The sequence below is a fragment of the Ictidomys tridecemlineatus genome, chromosome 4 (genome assembly GCF_052094955.1).
Source record: "Ictidomys tridecemlineatus isolate mIctTri1 chromosome 4, mIctTri1.hap1, whole genome shotgun sequence".
In the NCBI taxonomy this organism is placed as follows: domain Eukaryota; kingdom Metazoa; phylum Chordata; class Mammalia; order Rodentia; family Sciuridae; genus Ictidomys; species Ictidomys tridecemlineatus.
In genome coordinates this window covers 150031227-150050778 of record NC_135480.1, presented here as the reverse complement: position 1 = coordinate 150050778, position 19552 = coordinate 150031227, and the positions used below count along the sequence as shown (strand labels likewise).

The following is a 19552-nucleotide window of genomic DNA, read 5'->3' as shown; positions in this document are numbered from 1 at the left end:
CTAGTTCCCCTGATGTATGAATTCATTTAAAAAAAAAGTCTATATGAACTTCATTTATAAAATATTTGAAGGGCAAAGGCAATGAGTCTGAAGAAGCAGCCAGGAAGGACTTTTTCTATTATAGTAAGTGGAATAATAATAAGGACAGAGAAAACCTAAGCTAAATGATTGTTAAAGGGATCGCTAACTGCTATATGGAGAAATGACAACAGAAGTGACAGGAATGGACACTGGTAAAACAGAAAGGAAGCACACTCTGCATTAGAGAAAGCTAGAGATGAATCCACTTGAATGAGGAGGAAAAAGGAAAAGAGATTCAGAAGAGTCCAACAACTGAAGTATTTATGGAATACAGGGTTTGAGAGGAAGTTAGGAATTACCAACTAGATTGATTATTAAAAGGACAAAAGCTCCAAACGATATTAACAAGGCAAAGCATTAATGAAGTTTCAGAGAGATATGCTGGGGGCAGGGAGAGTAAAGTAGCTAAGAGTTTTTAGTATACAGAAACAGTCCAGGGACTGTATGTACCCTTTCATCACGCTATTTTTGTTATTCTTTTTAAAATGTTAATCTTTATTTTCTTCTTTAAATTAAGTCAAAAGCTGAAAATATGCAAAGAATTATCTATAATTGGTTTTCTCTGCTTCATGTGAATTCAAGAGAAGCTTTCCAAAATGTATTGTATATTGTAAATTGAGTTGCACTAAAGATAATTTTTGTTTTTTCATTTTGGAATCCTCTTTTTTATAAAATGAAAATAAACTGCTGGCTGTTTGTCTCACAATTGCATTTTAAAAAGCAGTGTTGCATGTTTCTTTTACTGTAACAATCTCTTGGCTTCCTGGTTAAATAACCCTATATAGTTACTGATGAGCAAGGTGGGTAATTAAGACAACTATACTACTGAACATAGATTTAAGGCATTAGATCATCAAACACCTACTACTTATGGGTGAAATATAATCAAATATTTTCTCACCTGAAACATTGATATTATCTGAGAAGTGCTGATCCATTTGCACCCTGTCTTCTGAAGGCGCTTCTGTGTTACCTAGCTTTGCTGCTGCTTCTGGCTTTTCTCTGACCTTGAGGTCCTCTATGCCTATATCATGATTAGGGTCCTCTGCCTCATCGACATCTGCAGGCACCTCCTCATCCTCCTCAGCCTTAGGCCTTTTAGAATGAGACCTAGTGCACTGGAAGCTATAACCAAGAGAAGTGGTTGTTAGAGAGGAAAGACTGTAAATGATATGAAAAAAAATACATGCTGATACAAACATTCCTATTCATTTGCTTACAACTGATCACTATGCAAAGACAAACTTCATATTAAACCTGAATATTAATCTTACCAGTTTTAATACTAGATAACTCAAAATTAAAATTTTAAAAACTTTAAAAAATTGATTAAACATTTATGTAAAAAAGAATCACGTTAAAATATTATAGAATATTTGTACAGTAAACATAGACTGTGATGAAGTATCATCTATTTCAAAAACCTAGAAGAAAATTTCCTTAATATATACATATTCCCCATGCAAAAATATTTAAGGAGACAAATGTTTGCCCTGATTTGAACCTTACACAATGTACACATGTATGAATATATCACATACTATCCCATTAATATGTAAAACTTTTATGTTTTCATGTATCAGTCTAAAAAACTAAATATAAATTTTTTAAATAAATAAAAGTCTGAAAATAAAAAAGTAAAAAAATGATAAGACGGGGAAATGAAAATCAACACAAAATATTACTTAGATAGTGTAAAAAGGAAGAGAAGAAAATCAGTGTAAATTATTCATATTTCAAGATGAACTAGTGACCATATTCCCAAGTTTTCTATATTTCTCAGGCAAGTGTAAAATCGTTCAGATTAAATTCCAAATGATCAATAGTTAAAGGTATTATGGCAGGAAAAATAAATGTATATATTTAATGTCTTTTATCAGCTTATTTAGATTAGACACTATTTTTGTTTATCTCCACATTTGGTACTCTCCTATAAGGCACTTCAGAGTTTTATCATACATATATCTGGTATATGACATAATAACAATTAGGAGCAATCACAAATCACCTCAAAGCAACTGTGCTCAAAACCTAAACATTCACACACGTGATGGCAGGTATTATACACACAGGAGAAAACACCACAAACTAATAAATGTTGGAAGCCAAGGAGGGCAGAGATGTGAGTTAAAGGGAATATCTAGGGAAACCCCATATAAATTAGCTGTGGTTGCTGCTGATGGCAGTAACCATAGTGGTATCATCACTTTTATTGAGAATACATGCAATGGAAAATCTCTACAGTATGATAAATGTAATACATGTAAAATATGGTGGCTAATATCACTTTGATATTTCAGGAAATCAATTCATATGTTGGACTTCCCTATATAGGGTTTTACTGAAGAGAGATCAGCAATCACTTTGCATCATAGGCTGAGCATATCCAATAAGCTACTAAACATTAGGTTTTCTACCTAGCTCCATTAATTATTTGAAACTACTGACAGATGTTTTCAATATCACAAAATTGATGTTCCATATCAACTCAAAAATCCCACTGTGGTTAACAACTAGGAAACTGGGTCGTATACCTAAATGAAGTATTGCTTTCTGTCCAGTAAAACAGCACTTCACACTATGTTCCACGGGTGTGTCTACTGCCAAGACTGACTATTCCTACTTTTTTGATAATGTGGATTAACACATTTTTCAAAGCACTGAATCTCTAGTGTTGCTTAATAATAAGTTAAACATAGTAAGTTACACACATTTTAAATAAATAGCAACATAACACACATAAACACATGCTCACACATGTTAATACTTACCATTACCACATGAGAGGTACTATTGTACTCTTTATTCTAATTTACTTCATATTTATAAAATATGAATCCTGACCACTAAACTAAATTGAAAAGTAATACTGTGAAAACCACTGCTCTACACTAAAGGGTAAAAGAGCAACACCTGAGTTTTAAATCAGCTATTGGCTAGTTCTCTGCCTCAGGTTTATCTCTTATAAATTGTGAAAGTTTGACTCCATGTTGTTAAGGTTCTCCACTCACTACCACTCTAAAATAACAGAAAATAAATGTTAGGGGGAAGAAAAAGAAAGAGTCAGAAAATAAGCATTAGAAGTGTGGGCAATGATTATAAATTACAGTGTTATTTTGTTAATAGCAAGAATGTAGAAACAAGCTACAGGTCCAAATGCAGGGAGATTAGTTAGATACATGCAGGCATTAAAAAATATCTTGTAAAAAATCTGTTTAATTACATAAAAAATACACTCACAGAACTGGTCATCGAATTGTTAATAAAGGATGGCCCCAATTTTGGAAAGGTATATAATGAATATATATGTAAAGGATATATATAAAATGATAAGACTGGTTATCTCTGGGAAGTGAGGTTATGGGTGATTTGGGATTCCTTCATTATTCTTTTCCTTATTTTACAAATGTTCTCCAAAGCTCAAATATTACTTTTACAATCTGAAAGAAAAACAATGAGCAATATTGAAGAGAAAAATTTAAAATAAATCTGAAAAATATAAGAGTTAAAAGGTAGCCTAAGGACCTGAGCAACATAGCACACATCTATTCAATGGGTTTTTAAATGGCTAGATGCCCATAGAAGACCTAAACTTTTGAAATGACCTAGGCACAAAAAGGGAATGGAAAATACAGCTCACAAGGACAATCAAGTTGCACAAACAGGACATGTTCTGCTTTATGTACTATAAAGAATAAAACTACATATATAAAATGAAGTACAATATAAGCATCTAAATAAAAAATGTATATCAGATATTTGACAAATACTGAAATGAAACTGATAATAAATGAAAGTGTTAGAAATCAAGTTATTGAAATGATTAAAATATGGAAATGAATGCAGACGACTTGACCAACACTGAAATAGATTAGTGTACAGAGTCTAAGAAGCTCTACACTGACTTCAGAAATATTCTCAAATACAATATATACATCTTCCTATATTTGTAATACATGCCAAAAATTTAAAATCACCTTGCCTCAAATTTTCAGTAAGATATTAAGCAAACTTATAATAAATAAATAAGTTTTAAAAATTCCCTTGAAGATATCATGGTAATTGATCCATTTTAATTGAGTAAATACGACAAGCAAGATGAAGTAGCAGTGGGTAGTCATTACCTCCGGGATGCTTTTCTTACTTTCCTCCTCCTCTGCAGCCATGCTTTCACCTCAGGGGTGGATTCTGGAGTGGGCTTTGTATGATCAATGGTGTATATATCCTTTCCTTGTTTCCAAAGCTGATATCTGTCTGGCTGAAATTTCCTCACAAAGATATCCATAGAAATTTTCACCATGTCTTTTCTGCAAGTGCACTAAAATACAAGCAAATGATTTCAAAAAAATTGCAATGAAATAAAATCATATTTATATTTATATTTGCAATAAACATAAAATCACATGCAGTCAGCCCTTTAATGTACCATATATGAATATGTGAATATTTAGTCACTACATAGGTAGAATGCTTTACATTTTCAAACATTCAGTGAGTGATACACCCAATTTCTTCAGAACAGAGGTGAGGACCTATATATTGACATTTACAAAAAGGAAAATAAGACGTGAAAATACTTTGTACAATTCATAGGGAACTTTATACCAGGTAAAATTCAAAGTGCACACACTTGAAAGCTTGCCTACAGCAGAAGGATTAGCCTCCCATGAAAAGGATGCATCAATGACCTGAATGCTGGGAGTTCTGTAAGTCTGAAAACATGATGTTGTGGTTAGGCAGTGTTCTCAGAGTCCCCCAAGGGCCCATAAGTTTAACTGCTGGTCTCCAGGGTAGTACTGTGGCAGGTGACAAAATGTTCAGGAGATGGAGTTGAAAGGGAGTTCCTCAGGTCATTGAGAGAATAAGAATTTCCTGTGTTCAGTTGATATTCATAAGTACATAATCACATCATATAAAACAAGTTCCCTTGTTAGTTCTTTTGAAAGTCTTGTTAGAAAAAAAAGCTGGCCCAGTCCTATCTACCATCTTTCTTTCTCCTCTTGTTGGAGGTGTGGCTGTTTGCTCCTACTTGTGCTCCTGCCATAATATGCCACCAAAGGCCAAACAAATGGGGTCTGATTATCTTGAATTTTGAAATGCTACAACTTTTTGTAAGTTAGTTCTCTCTGATATTTCACTTAGTATAATAAAATTGACTAACAAACCAGAGCTGTCAGCAAACATATAAAGTTTGATTAGAATAATTTAAACAATTAAGATGAGATAAATTTTCTAAGATGGACTTTAATTATATTCTAATTTAAACAAATAAACTCTCATGCTGTAAACAAACTTAGGAACAAATAAAGTCTCTTGATATCACATCAAATATAATATCAACCAATGAAAAGCAGAGAGTTAGATGGAAGTTCAAAGAAAAGAAAATTTTGAATTCATTACAGCCTTGATATTCATGAATACATAATCACACCATATAAACAAGTTTCCTATAAAGACTTCACACAAGTTTAATTATACTGAGGCCAGCACTCTAAGCATTAGGGCTTAGAGTTACGTTTTTGCCTTATCACTGAAATAGTAGTAAATAGTTTCCAAGATTTAACTGCTATACCTTGACAAATCTAAACACATCTGGTGACTAATTGCTATCCTTGACAAGATTCTCCATATACTAGTGATAAAATTATCACTTCTATGCAAACTAATTTTAAAACCTAATTAATTTCAAGCCTCAAATTTTCCTTAATGGAGTATAATATTTTTTTAATTTTTAATATTTATTTTTTAGTTCTCGGCGGACACAACATCTTTGTTGGTATGTGGTGCTGAGGATCGAACCCTGGCCGCACGCATGCCAGGTGAGTGCGCCACCGCTTGAGCCACATCCCCAGCCCCGTGGAGTATAATATTAATGGACAAACTTTTACTAAATATATAAAACATAGGAAACATAGATCCATCCAAGCACCTCAGCCCAAACCAGAAACAGCGATGTGGCCAGCCAGGAAACATCTGTGCAGGACCTTTCTGTCTGTACATGAATTTCCAAGAAGATTGATAAGGGTCTAGATAACTGCATACTGGCAACATATCTAAAATTAACTTTGTCAACTGCAAACACACGTTCATTCTAGCACTATCGACTTGTTGATACCATGAATCTCCCCTATCCTACATTCATAGTAAACATCTATGATACCACTTCCACTCTCCTATGTACCTAGTCAACATTTGCTCATTCCTCCTTGCTCCATCACCCACAGAAATTCACTGTCACTTCCTCTGAAATGCCTACTGCATGAATTCCTACTTCCAGCATACTTCCAACTTCGCTGTCAGACCTTGAATCCTAGAGTAAGCAAAACAAAGCTAACTTATTTCCCTGCCTGTAGATTCTTCTAGCATTAATCCATCTTTATAATAATTTCTTTAAGATCCCTCAAACAGACTGTGATCTTTCATTATTCAGTTTAATACAATACATTCACCCTTCTCTGCCTTTATTCTAAAGTCTAAACTTTTGAGTGTTGGATTCAATGCCTCCAAGATATGACTTTATCAGTGAGATCTTCAGTTTTCTCTCCCAGTGCAAGGCAACATGAATACTCCTCTCCAACTAAGGTCACTGGAGTCCAAAAGTACCCAATGCTTCCTTTCCTCAGCTCTTCTTCTACCACAATAGTTTCCTGCTCACCATCAGCCAAGAAAAATTTACCTTAAACTGAATGCAAATTGTACCAATTGTTCAGAATCTAATACTATTCACCTACAACACTAAGTTATATTATTTTAACTGTATATAGTGAGAGTTCTAGGGTATCATCCCTTTGGAATGTGGAAAATGAGGATCCTGACAATTTTAAAGGTATTTTGGTTAAAGATGCAATCTTTCAAGTAAAGGGGGGAAAATGAAAGCATGTCTCATAATCAGAATCTTTATTTCCTTACAATGTTACAAATTTTGCTTCAGGAGGAAACATAAAATACTGGAAAACAGTCATGCTCCCTCTTTTAATGAGCTAATTTAGGCCTGAGAATGACTATGGTGGTAGCATCCCGAGGGGAAGTGGGCCAGTAAAGTGCAGAACAATATTTCTGAGGAAAAGGGCTTAAGAAAAACCAAACAAAGCAAAACCTATAGCTTGATGGTCATCTCATTTGATCGGATGGTACTATGAAACCTAATTTGTGTACATCTGGCTCCCAGACTTTGAATAAGCTTCAGAACTCTTTAGAAACCAATGGATTTCACATCCATGGATTGCCTACTACTAACAAGGATTTAGAGAACTGTATACCAACAGAAATGCTGCCATTCTGGAATCAAAGGCACTAAGTCAGCACAACAAAAAAGGAATCCAATGGTAGAGTAGCAAGTGCAGAGGACTGAGCCATATGACACCATGGGGCTGCTATGGCATAAGATCATTCCTTCAAAATTATGTTTGAGATTATTGTGCATTGAAAGATAAGAAAAATAAGTCTTCATTTTGCTGAAGAACATAAGTCATGATATAACACAATATGGTTCTTAAAAGATGGAACTCAACCCCCAGCTTTAACACTAAACAATGAATTTAAGAACTTTTAACCCCTTGTAAGCACCCCCATCAGAAAAAAAATTAGAATCCACTCTTACAGAGTTAACATAAAGACTAATTTTTTTGCAGTTTAAAAACATGACTACAAATTCTATATAAGTGACTATTCCGAAAAAATAGAATATGCTTTACACAAATTGATTTATACTGCTATTAGCACAAAAATCACAGGTGCCTAGAGTTATGTTTTGCCTTATTGAGAAAGCTGATGGAGATTAGAATCTGGCTGCCATATATAAACAATTGTTCTTGAGAGGCAAGGCATATAAAAAAAAATCAAACACATATTCTGAACTTGTGTGGGAATGACATAAAACAAGAGAAAGAGTCATTGTCTTAAGGTGAGATAATTCTGATGCTCTTCAACTTCTGGTGGATCAAGTGCTGCAACTACACTAGACTCCTTGGCTTCCCATTTCAAATGAACAACTGAAAGGAAGGACAAGGGAGGTATTAATGGGAGGAAAGGGAGCATAACTAAATATGTGTTATCCAGGCATCAAAGGTAAGACCCTGTAATGTATAGTAAAGAAAAGAGCAAAGGCTTAACTCATGCTACTTCTTTAACCATTATTTAAAAAAAAAAAAACTCATAATAGAAGAAATTAGTGTTACCTGGCTATTTATCTATAGATTCAGAAGACACGAGAAAATATCCACTTGAATTTCAAAACTGAAGAATAATTTGCAGTACATAAGAGTGGGAAGTGTTTCTTTTCTTGTTTAAAAACAAAATTTCAATGAATTTCAACAATGAATATATCAAAATAAAGAAAACATTATGCCTAAAATTTAAAATTCTGAAAAGTCAGGTTATTAACTTCCCATCAGTTATGAAAAGTGCCCAATCTATAGGATAGATTAGATTTATTGAAAACAACAACTGTAGAGAAGGGTCCTGGTTAGATATTGATGGCTAACTCTTCTTTTAAAGATTTTTATTTTTTTTTCCTTATTTCAAGATCTGTAATTTAATCACATATGTAAATTTCTGTTTGCCATAGAAGGCAGCAGTTCACTTGTCCTTGGGTGGGTGAGGGCATTATTCAGGCCATCATGATCTCTTTTCTCATATTGGTTACCAAAATAAATGATAGTCTTTTGATGTTTTCTTCTTTTTCCTCAATTGATATTGGTCTGTTTAGGTTATCTATATCCTCCTGACTCAATCTGGACAGATCATATGACTTAAGAAATTTATCGATGCCTTCACTATCTTCTATTTTATTGGAGTATAAGGATTCAAAATAATTTCTGATTATCTTCTGTATTTCTGAAGTGTCTGTTGTGATATTACCTTTTTCATCCCTTTTGCTAGTAATTTGAGTTCTCTCTCTTCTTCTCTTCATTAGCATGGCTAAGGGTCTGTCGATTTTATTTATATTTTTCAAAGAACCAACTTTGAAATATGTTGTGTCTGTGTTTTCATTTATCTCTAAGAATTTTTTTATCTTTCTTTTTTTAATTTATTGATTTTTTTAGTCATACATGACAGTAGAATGCATTTTGATATATAATACATACATGGAATGCACATACATCAATCATATTGTCTATTCTACTCTGCTGCCCTTCCTATCCTCCCTACTCCTCCCCTCCTCTCCCATTGTTTCTCTCTATCCAATCTAATGTGACACACTTTTTTTTCTTTTTCTCATTACAACATCATATATGTATTCTGTATAACAATGAGGTTCTCCTTCCATCTTCTGTGCAACTCCCCTTCTCCCTCTTTTTCCCTCCCACCTCTCTTCCCTATTTAGTGGTAGTCTTCTTCTCATGCTCTTCCTCCCTAAGAATTTTTTAATTTCCTCCTTGATGTCTTCTATAACCCATTGATCATTCAGTAACCTACTGTTCATTCTCCAAGTGATGCATGATTTTTCCTTCCTTCTTTTATCATTGATTTTTAGTTTCATTCCATTATGATCAGATAAGATGCATGGTATTATCTCTACTCCTTTATATTGTCTAAGAGTTGCACTGTGACATAATATATGATCTATTTTTGAGAAGGATCCATGTGCTGCTGAGAAAAAAGTGTAACTGCTTGATGTTGGGTGGTATATTCTATATATGTCAATTAAGTCTAGGTTATTAATTGTGTTATTGAGATCTATAGTTTCCTTATTCAACTTTTGTTTGGAAGATCTGTCCAGTGGTGAGAGAGGTGTGTTGAAGTCTCCCATGATTATTGTATGCTGGTCTATTAGACTCTTGAACTTGAGAAGAATTTGTTTTAAAGATTTTTAAATGTCAAAATAAAGATCATATTATTGTCTTCTGATGATGGATGAATAGTTTCTATGTCCACGCCTACCCTTTCCTATCCTATCCTTTTAAACCTAGGACACTAACCTTTATAATAAAACACTGTAATTAGTTAACCAAAAGGACTCATACTTTTGAAACAAAGAAAGAAAGAAAATCAAGCAAAATATTTACTCTGTTTTCATATGAAACTCAAATCAATAATTCAAAAAGAAAAGGTTGGTTAAAAATATCCTATATTTTAAAATCAAATTCTAGCCTCCGAACCCCTAAAATTATTGTTCTTGAAGGCCATCTACTAATTATCTTCATAGCAAAATGCAATTGCTACATTAGATACATACTGTAGTAGGAAAAAAAAATCTGTTCTCTTGTCTAACCAACACAGCAAGACTGCCTAACAACACCCAATAAATAAGCTATGAAAATAGGGTACTATGTAAAAAAAAAATTGTAAAATACAACATATTCAATAAAATTGCCTTCATTGGCTATGAGAACCACACAGTTTATTTAAGTTGTCCTCTGCAGAGTATTTCATATTTCTCATATTAAGAACAAATAGAAGGACTAGGATTGTAGCTCAGTGGTGGAGCGCTTGCCTAGCACATGTGAGGGACTGGGTTCGATCCTTAGTACCACATAAAACAAGCAAATAAAATAAAGGCATTCTGTTTGTCAACAATTACAAAAAATTTAAAAAAGAACAAATAGAAAGGAGATATTTTCTATTTCCTAGTTTTCTAAAAACTTTCTTTTGTTAAGATACTAAGACTCAGAACATATTGCCACAGGTGTAATTATTCATAATTCATAATAACTGTTGATTATTTTAACATTAAACAATAATGTTGGACACAGCAATCTCTTATTACCAGGAAGATGACTACCTGTGATAATTAATTAGAGCCAAATGAGTAACTAGGTTTAGTTATACATGATCATAGAATGTATTGACATATCATACATACACCCCTTTTCATTTCTTTTTTTTTCTTTTTTATTTTTTTGCACCAGGGATTGAACCTATGAACTCTTCACAATCACATAGATAATTTAATACTAATCAACTTTGCAAACTTTAATATATAGATATAGATATATAAAAATTTAGGCAATTTTATGGGTAAAGCATCAAGAATGTTGGGGAGGGGAAATACTATGGATTGAATGCAGGGATGGGGTACTCAACCATACTTCTAGCCCTATTTTGTATTTTATTTAGAGACAGAGTCTCACTGAGTTACTTAGCACTTCGCCATTGCTGAGTCTGGCTTTGAACTCACAATCCTCCTGTCTCAGCATCCTGAGCCGCTGGGATTACAGCATCAAGAAATTTTTTCACTGTAGAATATGGGTATTAAATATTTAATATAAATAAGGAGTCTTTCTTAACTAGATCTCCTGACAAACTAATCTACAATCTACTCTTTATTCTCCTAGGTTTGCATCTCTTTGAATTTTTCAAAATCTTTAACTCTTTATCAATTTTCAATTTAATTATGGTTAAACCATAAACACCCTGCTAACCCATTCTCTACACGTACAAAGATAACATTCTGGTGGTTCGTTAGAATTAAAACACATGGGGCTGGGGCTGTAGCTCAGTGGCTGAACACTCGCCTCACATTCGTGAGGTACTGGGTTCAATCCTCAGCACCAGATACAAAAATAAATAAATAATTAATTAAAACACATTACTATTAACACACTACTACTCCTGAATCTTCATCTATATCTCACATTGACAAAAACTCCCAACCCAATATAAACAGTAGACTTTTACTGCATTATATCAAACTCAAATGAGGAAAAAGATCTAGTTGTTCTGGAAATTGCCTCATTAAGTTATAAATTGAGAGGCCTCCAGGAGACCCAAGGCTTTTTCTGTTATACTTGTGATCAAGTTCAAATCAGAGTTACCAATATTAAACAATCCATTCCTACTGTGCCATGTAAAACAGCATGAAATTGAACTCTTATTATTCAGGGGCAAATGAAGTTATTTTGTGCTACATTCATGCACTCTATCTCACAACTCATACCAATGATAAACTTAGGCAGGATCAATTAAAAATAGAGCTCTGCACTCTCTTAAGGACCTATAAAATATTTTTTTTCGTGAGAGTCTGTAATATCACATAAGAGAGAAGACAGGCATGAAATGGAGGTAAACAACAATTACTTCTAACATTTTTTTACAAAGATGCTCAGATATATTAACTTCCATGGTTGAGTTTTTTCTAATATTTCTTTCAATTCCTCTCTTTTAAAGTGCTGAGAACTGTACCCCAGGCCACTGACATTCTGGACAACCACTCTGCCCCTGAGTACATTTCTAGTCCCAATGGACAAAATTAGAGGATCATCCCACACCCATTCTGAATCTTACGAAGTAATTAACTTGAATCATCATACTTGATGGATGAGATACTGAGGCACAAAACTGCTAAGTAACTTTTGGTATAGCTTAAAGTTAGTAAATGGGAAAAAAAAATTAAGTAATGCAAGATTTGGTATATGACACAGCAGCCTCTCAGATTTTCAATTTCCCGTTCACTTAGAAAACAGAAAGAGATTGAGTAATCAAAGAGCCAAAATACAGAACTAGACAGATTTCACAATAGGAATGCTTGCTGCATTAAATACCATTGGACTGATGATGTTGGTGATGCTCAGCTTTTTCCACTAGTGCAAGTATGGGATGCAGACAGAATCCCTTACCCTCCTCCATCATTTTTCATAGCTCAAATTCTAGTATAAACACAGAAAAAAGTTAATAAAGAAAAATATTTTAAAAGGAAGAAGGGGGAATGGGTCACAGTAAACAAGGGGGGGGGATTAATAAAAATTAATGCCACCCAGGCATGAGGCATTTCCCAGAAGAGAAGCTCTAGATAGTATAAATTAAGGGTGCTCTTCTCCAGGAGGAAAAAATAGATTTTGAATAAATTCTAGGTTTCCATATTTATAAATCCTATATGCCATACTGAATTTTTGAAAGTGAGTCTCAGGAAAAATTGAAACCTTGATTTCTTTTAGCAGTCAATCATAAATACTATCTGTAATCCATGCACTTAGATCATTTCACATTCTCCCTGAAAACTCTCTGGAACTGCTTCAAACACAAGAAATGGCACAATATTTTGGCTAGATCAAAAAAATTAATGTTTTTAAGAAAAAGTACAATAGTCTTTTTACTGTTGACAATATGAAAACACTACATAAGAAACAATATGAAAATTTAACACAAAATAAGAAAAGATACACACCTTCTTGGAAATTAAAAAAAATTAATTGTTATAGCCATACTTTTCAGTTAAACTTCCTTAGAAAATCAAGCAATGATAGTATAAAAAAATAATTCAGCACCTCAGATTCATTTTATTTAGCAATCTCTGGTTTCCTACTCAACATGAGGCTATGTCTAACACTGCTACTATGTTTCTCTGTTATTTATTTCATGAAATTAAGTGCAGAAGTAGTAGATATATTCAACACAAATCAGAGGAATAACAAAGAGAAGCAAGAACACACAAAAGATTTAATTGTTCCTATAATTTCTCTTTAGCAAAACTTAAAATAGCGTCAATCAGAAAAAATGCATGGGGAAAATATTTCTTGAAAGAAGATTCATTATTATTCCGAAATATCAAGATGGAAAAAATAGAATTTAAATCAGTTTAAACTCAACAGGTAACCAACAAAAATAACTTCCATGACAATCACCATTATTTACTTGACTTCGGACTCACGAACAGCAAACTAAATATACATCGAACCAGTGTGGAACAAATTAAGAAAAAAAATCATGCTAACAATTTGGCAACACATATCAAAATGTTTAAAATACATAATAAAGTGGTTAAATGTAAGTAATCTATGACCATTAAGAGCAAATCATTTTTTTCAGAGATAAATTTTAATTTATTAATACACCAACATAACATTAAGAATATACTACTCAGCCTTTGTTTATCAAAAATCTGAAGTATATATAAAAAAAAATTTCTTGTCCTCCTTTAAGAAAGTCATGGTATAGCTACAAAAAAAATTGATTTTATGGAAGTATATTTTATGAGATGTTAATGTATTACCATAAGGTAGAGAAAACGGTTTATATAAATGTACATACATATGTGAGAGATTCATTCACTTATTTCCTTAGATTTAGATGTTTAGGGAGATGGAGTTACACAAGAAAGGAAGGTTTATCCAGAGCTGAGAAGAGCAATAGGAAATAGTTTGGGGTAATAGACCAGACATGGAGTGAAAATATGGCCCAAAATGGCTCCACACATAGATTCCCTGCCTTAAGTGACACAAAGTTTCTCTTTCACTTTTGGTCTCTTAGCTCACTATAAAATTATCTTGGTTTATTCTATTCCTTCAGATGACCTTTCACAATGTGTAATCATTTGCGGTATATTTTTAGATTTCCAGCATTAGAAGCTATGGTCTTTAAGATAGGGTTCATGTCTGTTTTACCACTGTCAAAACATATAAAATGTGATCCATAACTATTAGCTGAATGAAGGCTAAAACATTAGATTATTACCAGGGTGTAAGAAATAGGACAAATATAAAATCTAATGCTAACTCATCATATTTTCACTATTTAATGATATGCATCATTTCTACTTATATAGGTTACATTAAAAATTAAATAACCAGACCATTTTACAGAATCTTTGATTAGGAGACTTGTGTTTTATTAGCAAATATTGATATTCTGCGTTAAATAATATTCAGCATGTCATAAATATTAGGGAACTATTTTTGGCCAGTGAATAATATAAACTAAAATTCAATAAACTAAAATTCAGATTAGAAAATCTATATCCATTCTCTAATAAATTGGTTAATTCAAATGAAATCCAGAATGGTCACTGTTGCAATGAACCATTAACAAGTTCTGTCAAGAGAACTCCTTTACTCCCTGAAGGACTAAGGCCACAGATAAAATCCAGAAAGTGATTTGGTGAGATCAAGATTATTTTTACTCTACATAAACTCAATAATCAATCCTATTGGAAATGTATGTACATTTGAAACCAGGGCATAAAAAGCTGTATTTGGTTTGTGAAAAAAAGATTTTATAGTTAGAATGAGATGGAAAGGGTTTATCAGGTAAGATAATCACATACTGGGACCCAGATATGAATATGAAAATTAAATTAACAAGACAGCATTAAAACATTATATTAAAAAATTTTGAAAAATCAGATTATTTTATATGACTATTAACAACTAAGATTTTAAATGCAAACCAGAACCCTCAAAAAATCCTTCAATAAGAAAAGTTGATACAAATAATGCATAGAGAAATATCAAAATATAAATTAAAAGTTGACTAACCCAACAAAAATTACATATAGCAATATCCCAGAACCAATACAAAATTTTTAAACATTCAATTTAAAATACATTATTTTAGGGCTGGGTTGTGGCTCCGTAGCAGAGCACTTGCCTTGCATACGTAAGGCACTGGGTTCAATCCTCAGCACCACATAATAAATAAATAAATAAATAAACAAAATAAAGATATATACATTATTTTATATACATTATTTTAAAAGCCCAATCTAAAAATAAAATCAATTTAATACTCAGATCTCAATCATAATTTTAATAATGATAAAACATCAGAATGACAACAACCTACAACCATAGAGAAACACAATTACTAAATGCTATACATAAATAACATGTAACAATCTGTAATATTATGTATTGTATTATCACTGATATAATGTGATAAAAAAATGAGATGTATCTCTCTGTGGTCTTCCTCTGAAAATCATGTAATCTTGTTTTGATCATGAAGAAATTATCAAATTCCGGTGGAGAAGCATTCTACAAAAATTCCTCAAAATGATTAGGTCACTTAAAACAAGGAAAATCAGAGGAGCAAAAAAAAATGTTGCAGACTAACTTAACGGAACCTACAAGGAATTTTATAAAATTACATCAAGTGTAATGAAGTCCTCTGATAAACTATGGACTTACATTAATAATAATGTATTCTCAGTCATAATGACACACACCTGTAATCCCAGTGGCTCAGGAGGTTGACACAAGAGGATTCCATTTTCAAAGCCAGCCTCAGCAAAAAAGAGGCCCTAAGCAACTCATAGAGACCCTGTCTCTAAATAAAATACAAAATAAGGCTGGGGATGTGGCTCAGTGGTCGAGTGCCTCTGAGTTCCATCTCTGGTACAAAAAGTAATAATAACAACAATAATATATTATTATTGTTTCATTAATTGTGACAAGTAAAATAAGATATTAATAGAAGGATTGATGCAGGATACATAAGAATCCTGTATAGCATCTTATATCACTGTTATCTGTAAATCTAAAATTGTTCTGAAATAAAAAGTTCCCATATATCTAAGCTTTATTATGTGTATGGAAATATATGTACATATGCACATACATATATATGTATATAACAAAGTGTCACAAAAGTTTCTTTCTCAAAATAAAAGTAATATTAAATTGTTGGCATTGAACTAAAGAGATTATTGGAAATCAATTTTCAAAGAAAAACCTTCTCTTAACCATGAACATCAACCAGTAATTACAACAAAATAAGATTCTGAAAAGCAGGGTTTTTTTATTTTTTTAATTTTTTTCTTATAAAGCCATGAAATATATGGAAACAGTTAAACTTACTATTGGTAACAGCAACATAAAAAAAAAAATCTTCAACTATAGAGAAGAATCCTCTCTAAGACAGCCTAAGCAGAATGACAGCATCTACAGCAGATGCAATAGGGAAAATTACCTCTCACAAGCAACACAGTGGATAAAGGGTCTTCACAGTCACATATCCAATGCAAATTTTTGAAAATGCTTCTTCATTCATATTTTGTCTCCTAATGTCATAAGTATCATTTGGACAATGCCTATCTTAAAATACCATTTCTTATTTTCAAAAATTTTTCAAAAGAAAAAGGTATTCAGTGATTATAATTAAAAAGAATTCAAGTTGATGATGAGATCAGTCAACTACTGCTTACTCTATGTTTACTATATTCCACGTTCAGTGATAAATGTAAAGTATTTTCACTTTCCATCATTATCTCATTTAATCTTCAAATGCCTGTGAGAAACTATTAATTCCTACATTACCTATGTTGGAAAAAGAATCAATAACCTACCAAAAGCTGTGCATTGGTCAAGTGGCAGAAGTAAGACTAAATCTCATATCTTCTTGGCATCATTATCTATGTTGCCAAACACTAATAATATATTGAGCATACAGGACATGGAGTATTGAGAATCACTACTACCCCACTGAAAGATGACAGTGTTCTGGTTTAGTGCTGATATTGCAAAGCATTGCTGAAGTTAAAAATTATAAGATACATATAGATATAGATATAGATATATAGATATTTATTTATTTATTTCAGAGTCAGACATGGTGGCAAACACCTATAATCACATGACTTTGGAGGTTGAGGCAGAAGGATCACAAATTTGAGGTCAGTCTCAGAATCTTTGTCTCAAGAAGAAATAGAAAGATCTCAAGGTACAGCTCAGTGCTGTAGCATTTTTGGCATCAATCCTCAATATGACAAAACAGGGGTGGGGGGGGGGAATGAATTTCAGCAGACATCCAGTAGAGAAGTAAGCAGCAAGCCAGGGACTGGGGGATAGAGCTCACTGCCCCTCCTAACCTCTAGTAATACACCTTTACTCTTTATTCCTCCAGTACTCAAACAAGTTTGCAATTTAGTTCCTATTACTTAAATAATTGCTAGGAATAACAGCATATTCCTCTATAGATTATTGCATGAAAAAGTTTTATGTTTTTACATCTTCTATTATCAAGATCCTCCTTTGTTTTGTTTTGATTTGGTTTGGATTTGGTACCAGGGATTGAACTCAGGGGCACTCAACCATTGAGCCACATCCCCAGTCCTATTTGGTATTTTATTTAGAGACAGGCTCCACTACTGAGTTGCTTAGTGCTTCACCATTGTTGAGATTGGTTTTGAACTTGCAATTCTTCTGAGACCCTGTGATTATAACTGTGTGCCACCATGCCTGGCTTTGTCCACCTTTTAAAGATTACTTGGCCATTTTATTTATTTACTTACTTACTTATTTACTTATTTGTTTATGCATTTCAAGTTCTGTAAATATTCCAGTTATCAATCCTTGGATGTTTTACAAATACTTATTCATCTTTCTAAAGATGTCTTTTGATCTGAGAAGTTTTCAAGTGTAATTAAATTTATCAATTTTTTGTCTAGGAGTATTACTTTCTGTGACTCAGAAAATCTTTTCCTACTATTAAGTTATTAAATATTATCTATGTTTTCTTCTAAAAGTCAGGCACAGTGGCACACACCTGTAATCCCAGTGACTTTGGAGACTGAGGCAGGGGGATCACAAGTTTCAGGCCAGTGTCTGAAACTTAGAAAGGCCCTAAGCAACTCTGTAACACCCATCTCAAAAATAAATAAACAAACAAATAAAGGAAGGTAGAGAATGAGAATATAGGTCAGTGGAAATGTGCTCAAGGACATAATCCCTAGTAAAATGAAGTACAATTAAAACCTTAAATTTTAATTTTCTTATTTCTAGGATCCACTTTAAATTAGTAGATGTATATAGTAGCATTCAAGGTTAACTTTTTCCCCAAATAATGAAGGCTCTTTTCTTCACTGGATTGTTTTGGTGTGTTTAAGAAAAATTAAATGTCATGCAAGTGTGGGCTGATTTCGGGGTCTCACGATAACAGAATAACAGAAGATCTAAGACCTACTAGATCTACATACAGGCATTCATTTAAAAAAAAAAAAAAAGCACTCTCTCCAAGCAGTATGTAAGTAGTTTGCTATTTTTGAACTTACTGCACTGGCTAGGGCCTCAGTAAAACTTTGACTCTACTCAAAGTGCTTAAAGTGAAAATCATTGCTGTGGTACAAATATTATGGCAAAACAGCCAAAATTTCTCCCTTTTTACATGGCATTTGCTGAAGGTATGCATACTTATTTCCACCTACTTGGCAAGATTCTCTCTGAAAATATTTATCAAAAAAGGGCTTCCTTGGGGCTGGGGATGTGGCTCAAGTGGTAGCGAGCCCGCCTGGCATGTGTGCGGCCCAGGTTCAATCCTTAGCACCACATATAAACAAAGATGTTGTATCCGCCGAAAACTAGAAAATAAATTTAAAAGGGGGGGGCTTCTTGCACATGTGAGACACTGGGTTCAATCCTAAGCACCACATAAAAATTAATTAATAAAATTATTGTGTCCATCTACAACTAAAAATATTTTTAAATGGGTATTGGGATCATAATCAGAATAAGTTATACTCTATGAATGCATGTCAAAAATACACTCTACTGCCATATCTATTTAAAAAAAAAAAAAAGGATGAAAATAACTTTAAAAAGACACCAGAAATAGAAATGGGTGTTGTATTTTTCTGTATTTACAAAAATGGGTATATGGTATTTGTCCTTTATTCCATTAATATGTGGTATTAACCTGATAGTCTTAAACCAGACTTATTTATTATAGTTATTTTTATTGGTCAACATGACAGAAACTTAAGGTACCCAGACACTTGGTGAAACATTATTCTAAATGTGTCTGCAACAGTGTTTCTAAGTAT

At 32.9% G+C, this 19552-nt stretch overlaps 1 protein-coding gene across 8 annotated transcripts in view; it reads right to left on the bottom strand.

Annotated features, from left to right (window-relative positions):
* The window catches only part of Kdm4c (lysine demethylase 4C), a 382463-nt gene that overhangs the window by 159034 nt on the left and 203877 nt on the right, over window positions 1–19552 (bottom strand). For 7 of the 8 annotated variants that reach the window (XM_040285752.2, XM_078047622.1, XM_078047621.1 and 4 more), the window contains 2 exons: window positions 4206–4399; window positions 983–1206 (listed from right to left, as the gene is read on the bottom strand). In XM_040285752.2, the coding sequence (XP_040141686.2) occupies window positions 983–1206; window positions 4206–4399 (418 nt within the window). Of the gene's footprint in view, window positions 1–982; window positions 1207–2852; window positions 3522–4205; window positions 4400–19552 lie in introns of those variants that run through there. The other variant, XR_005733943.2, reaches the window with a different exon arrangement.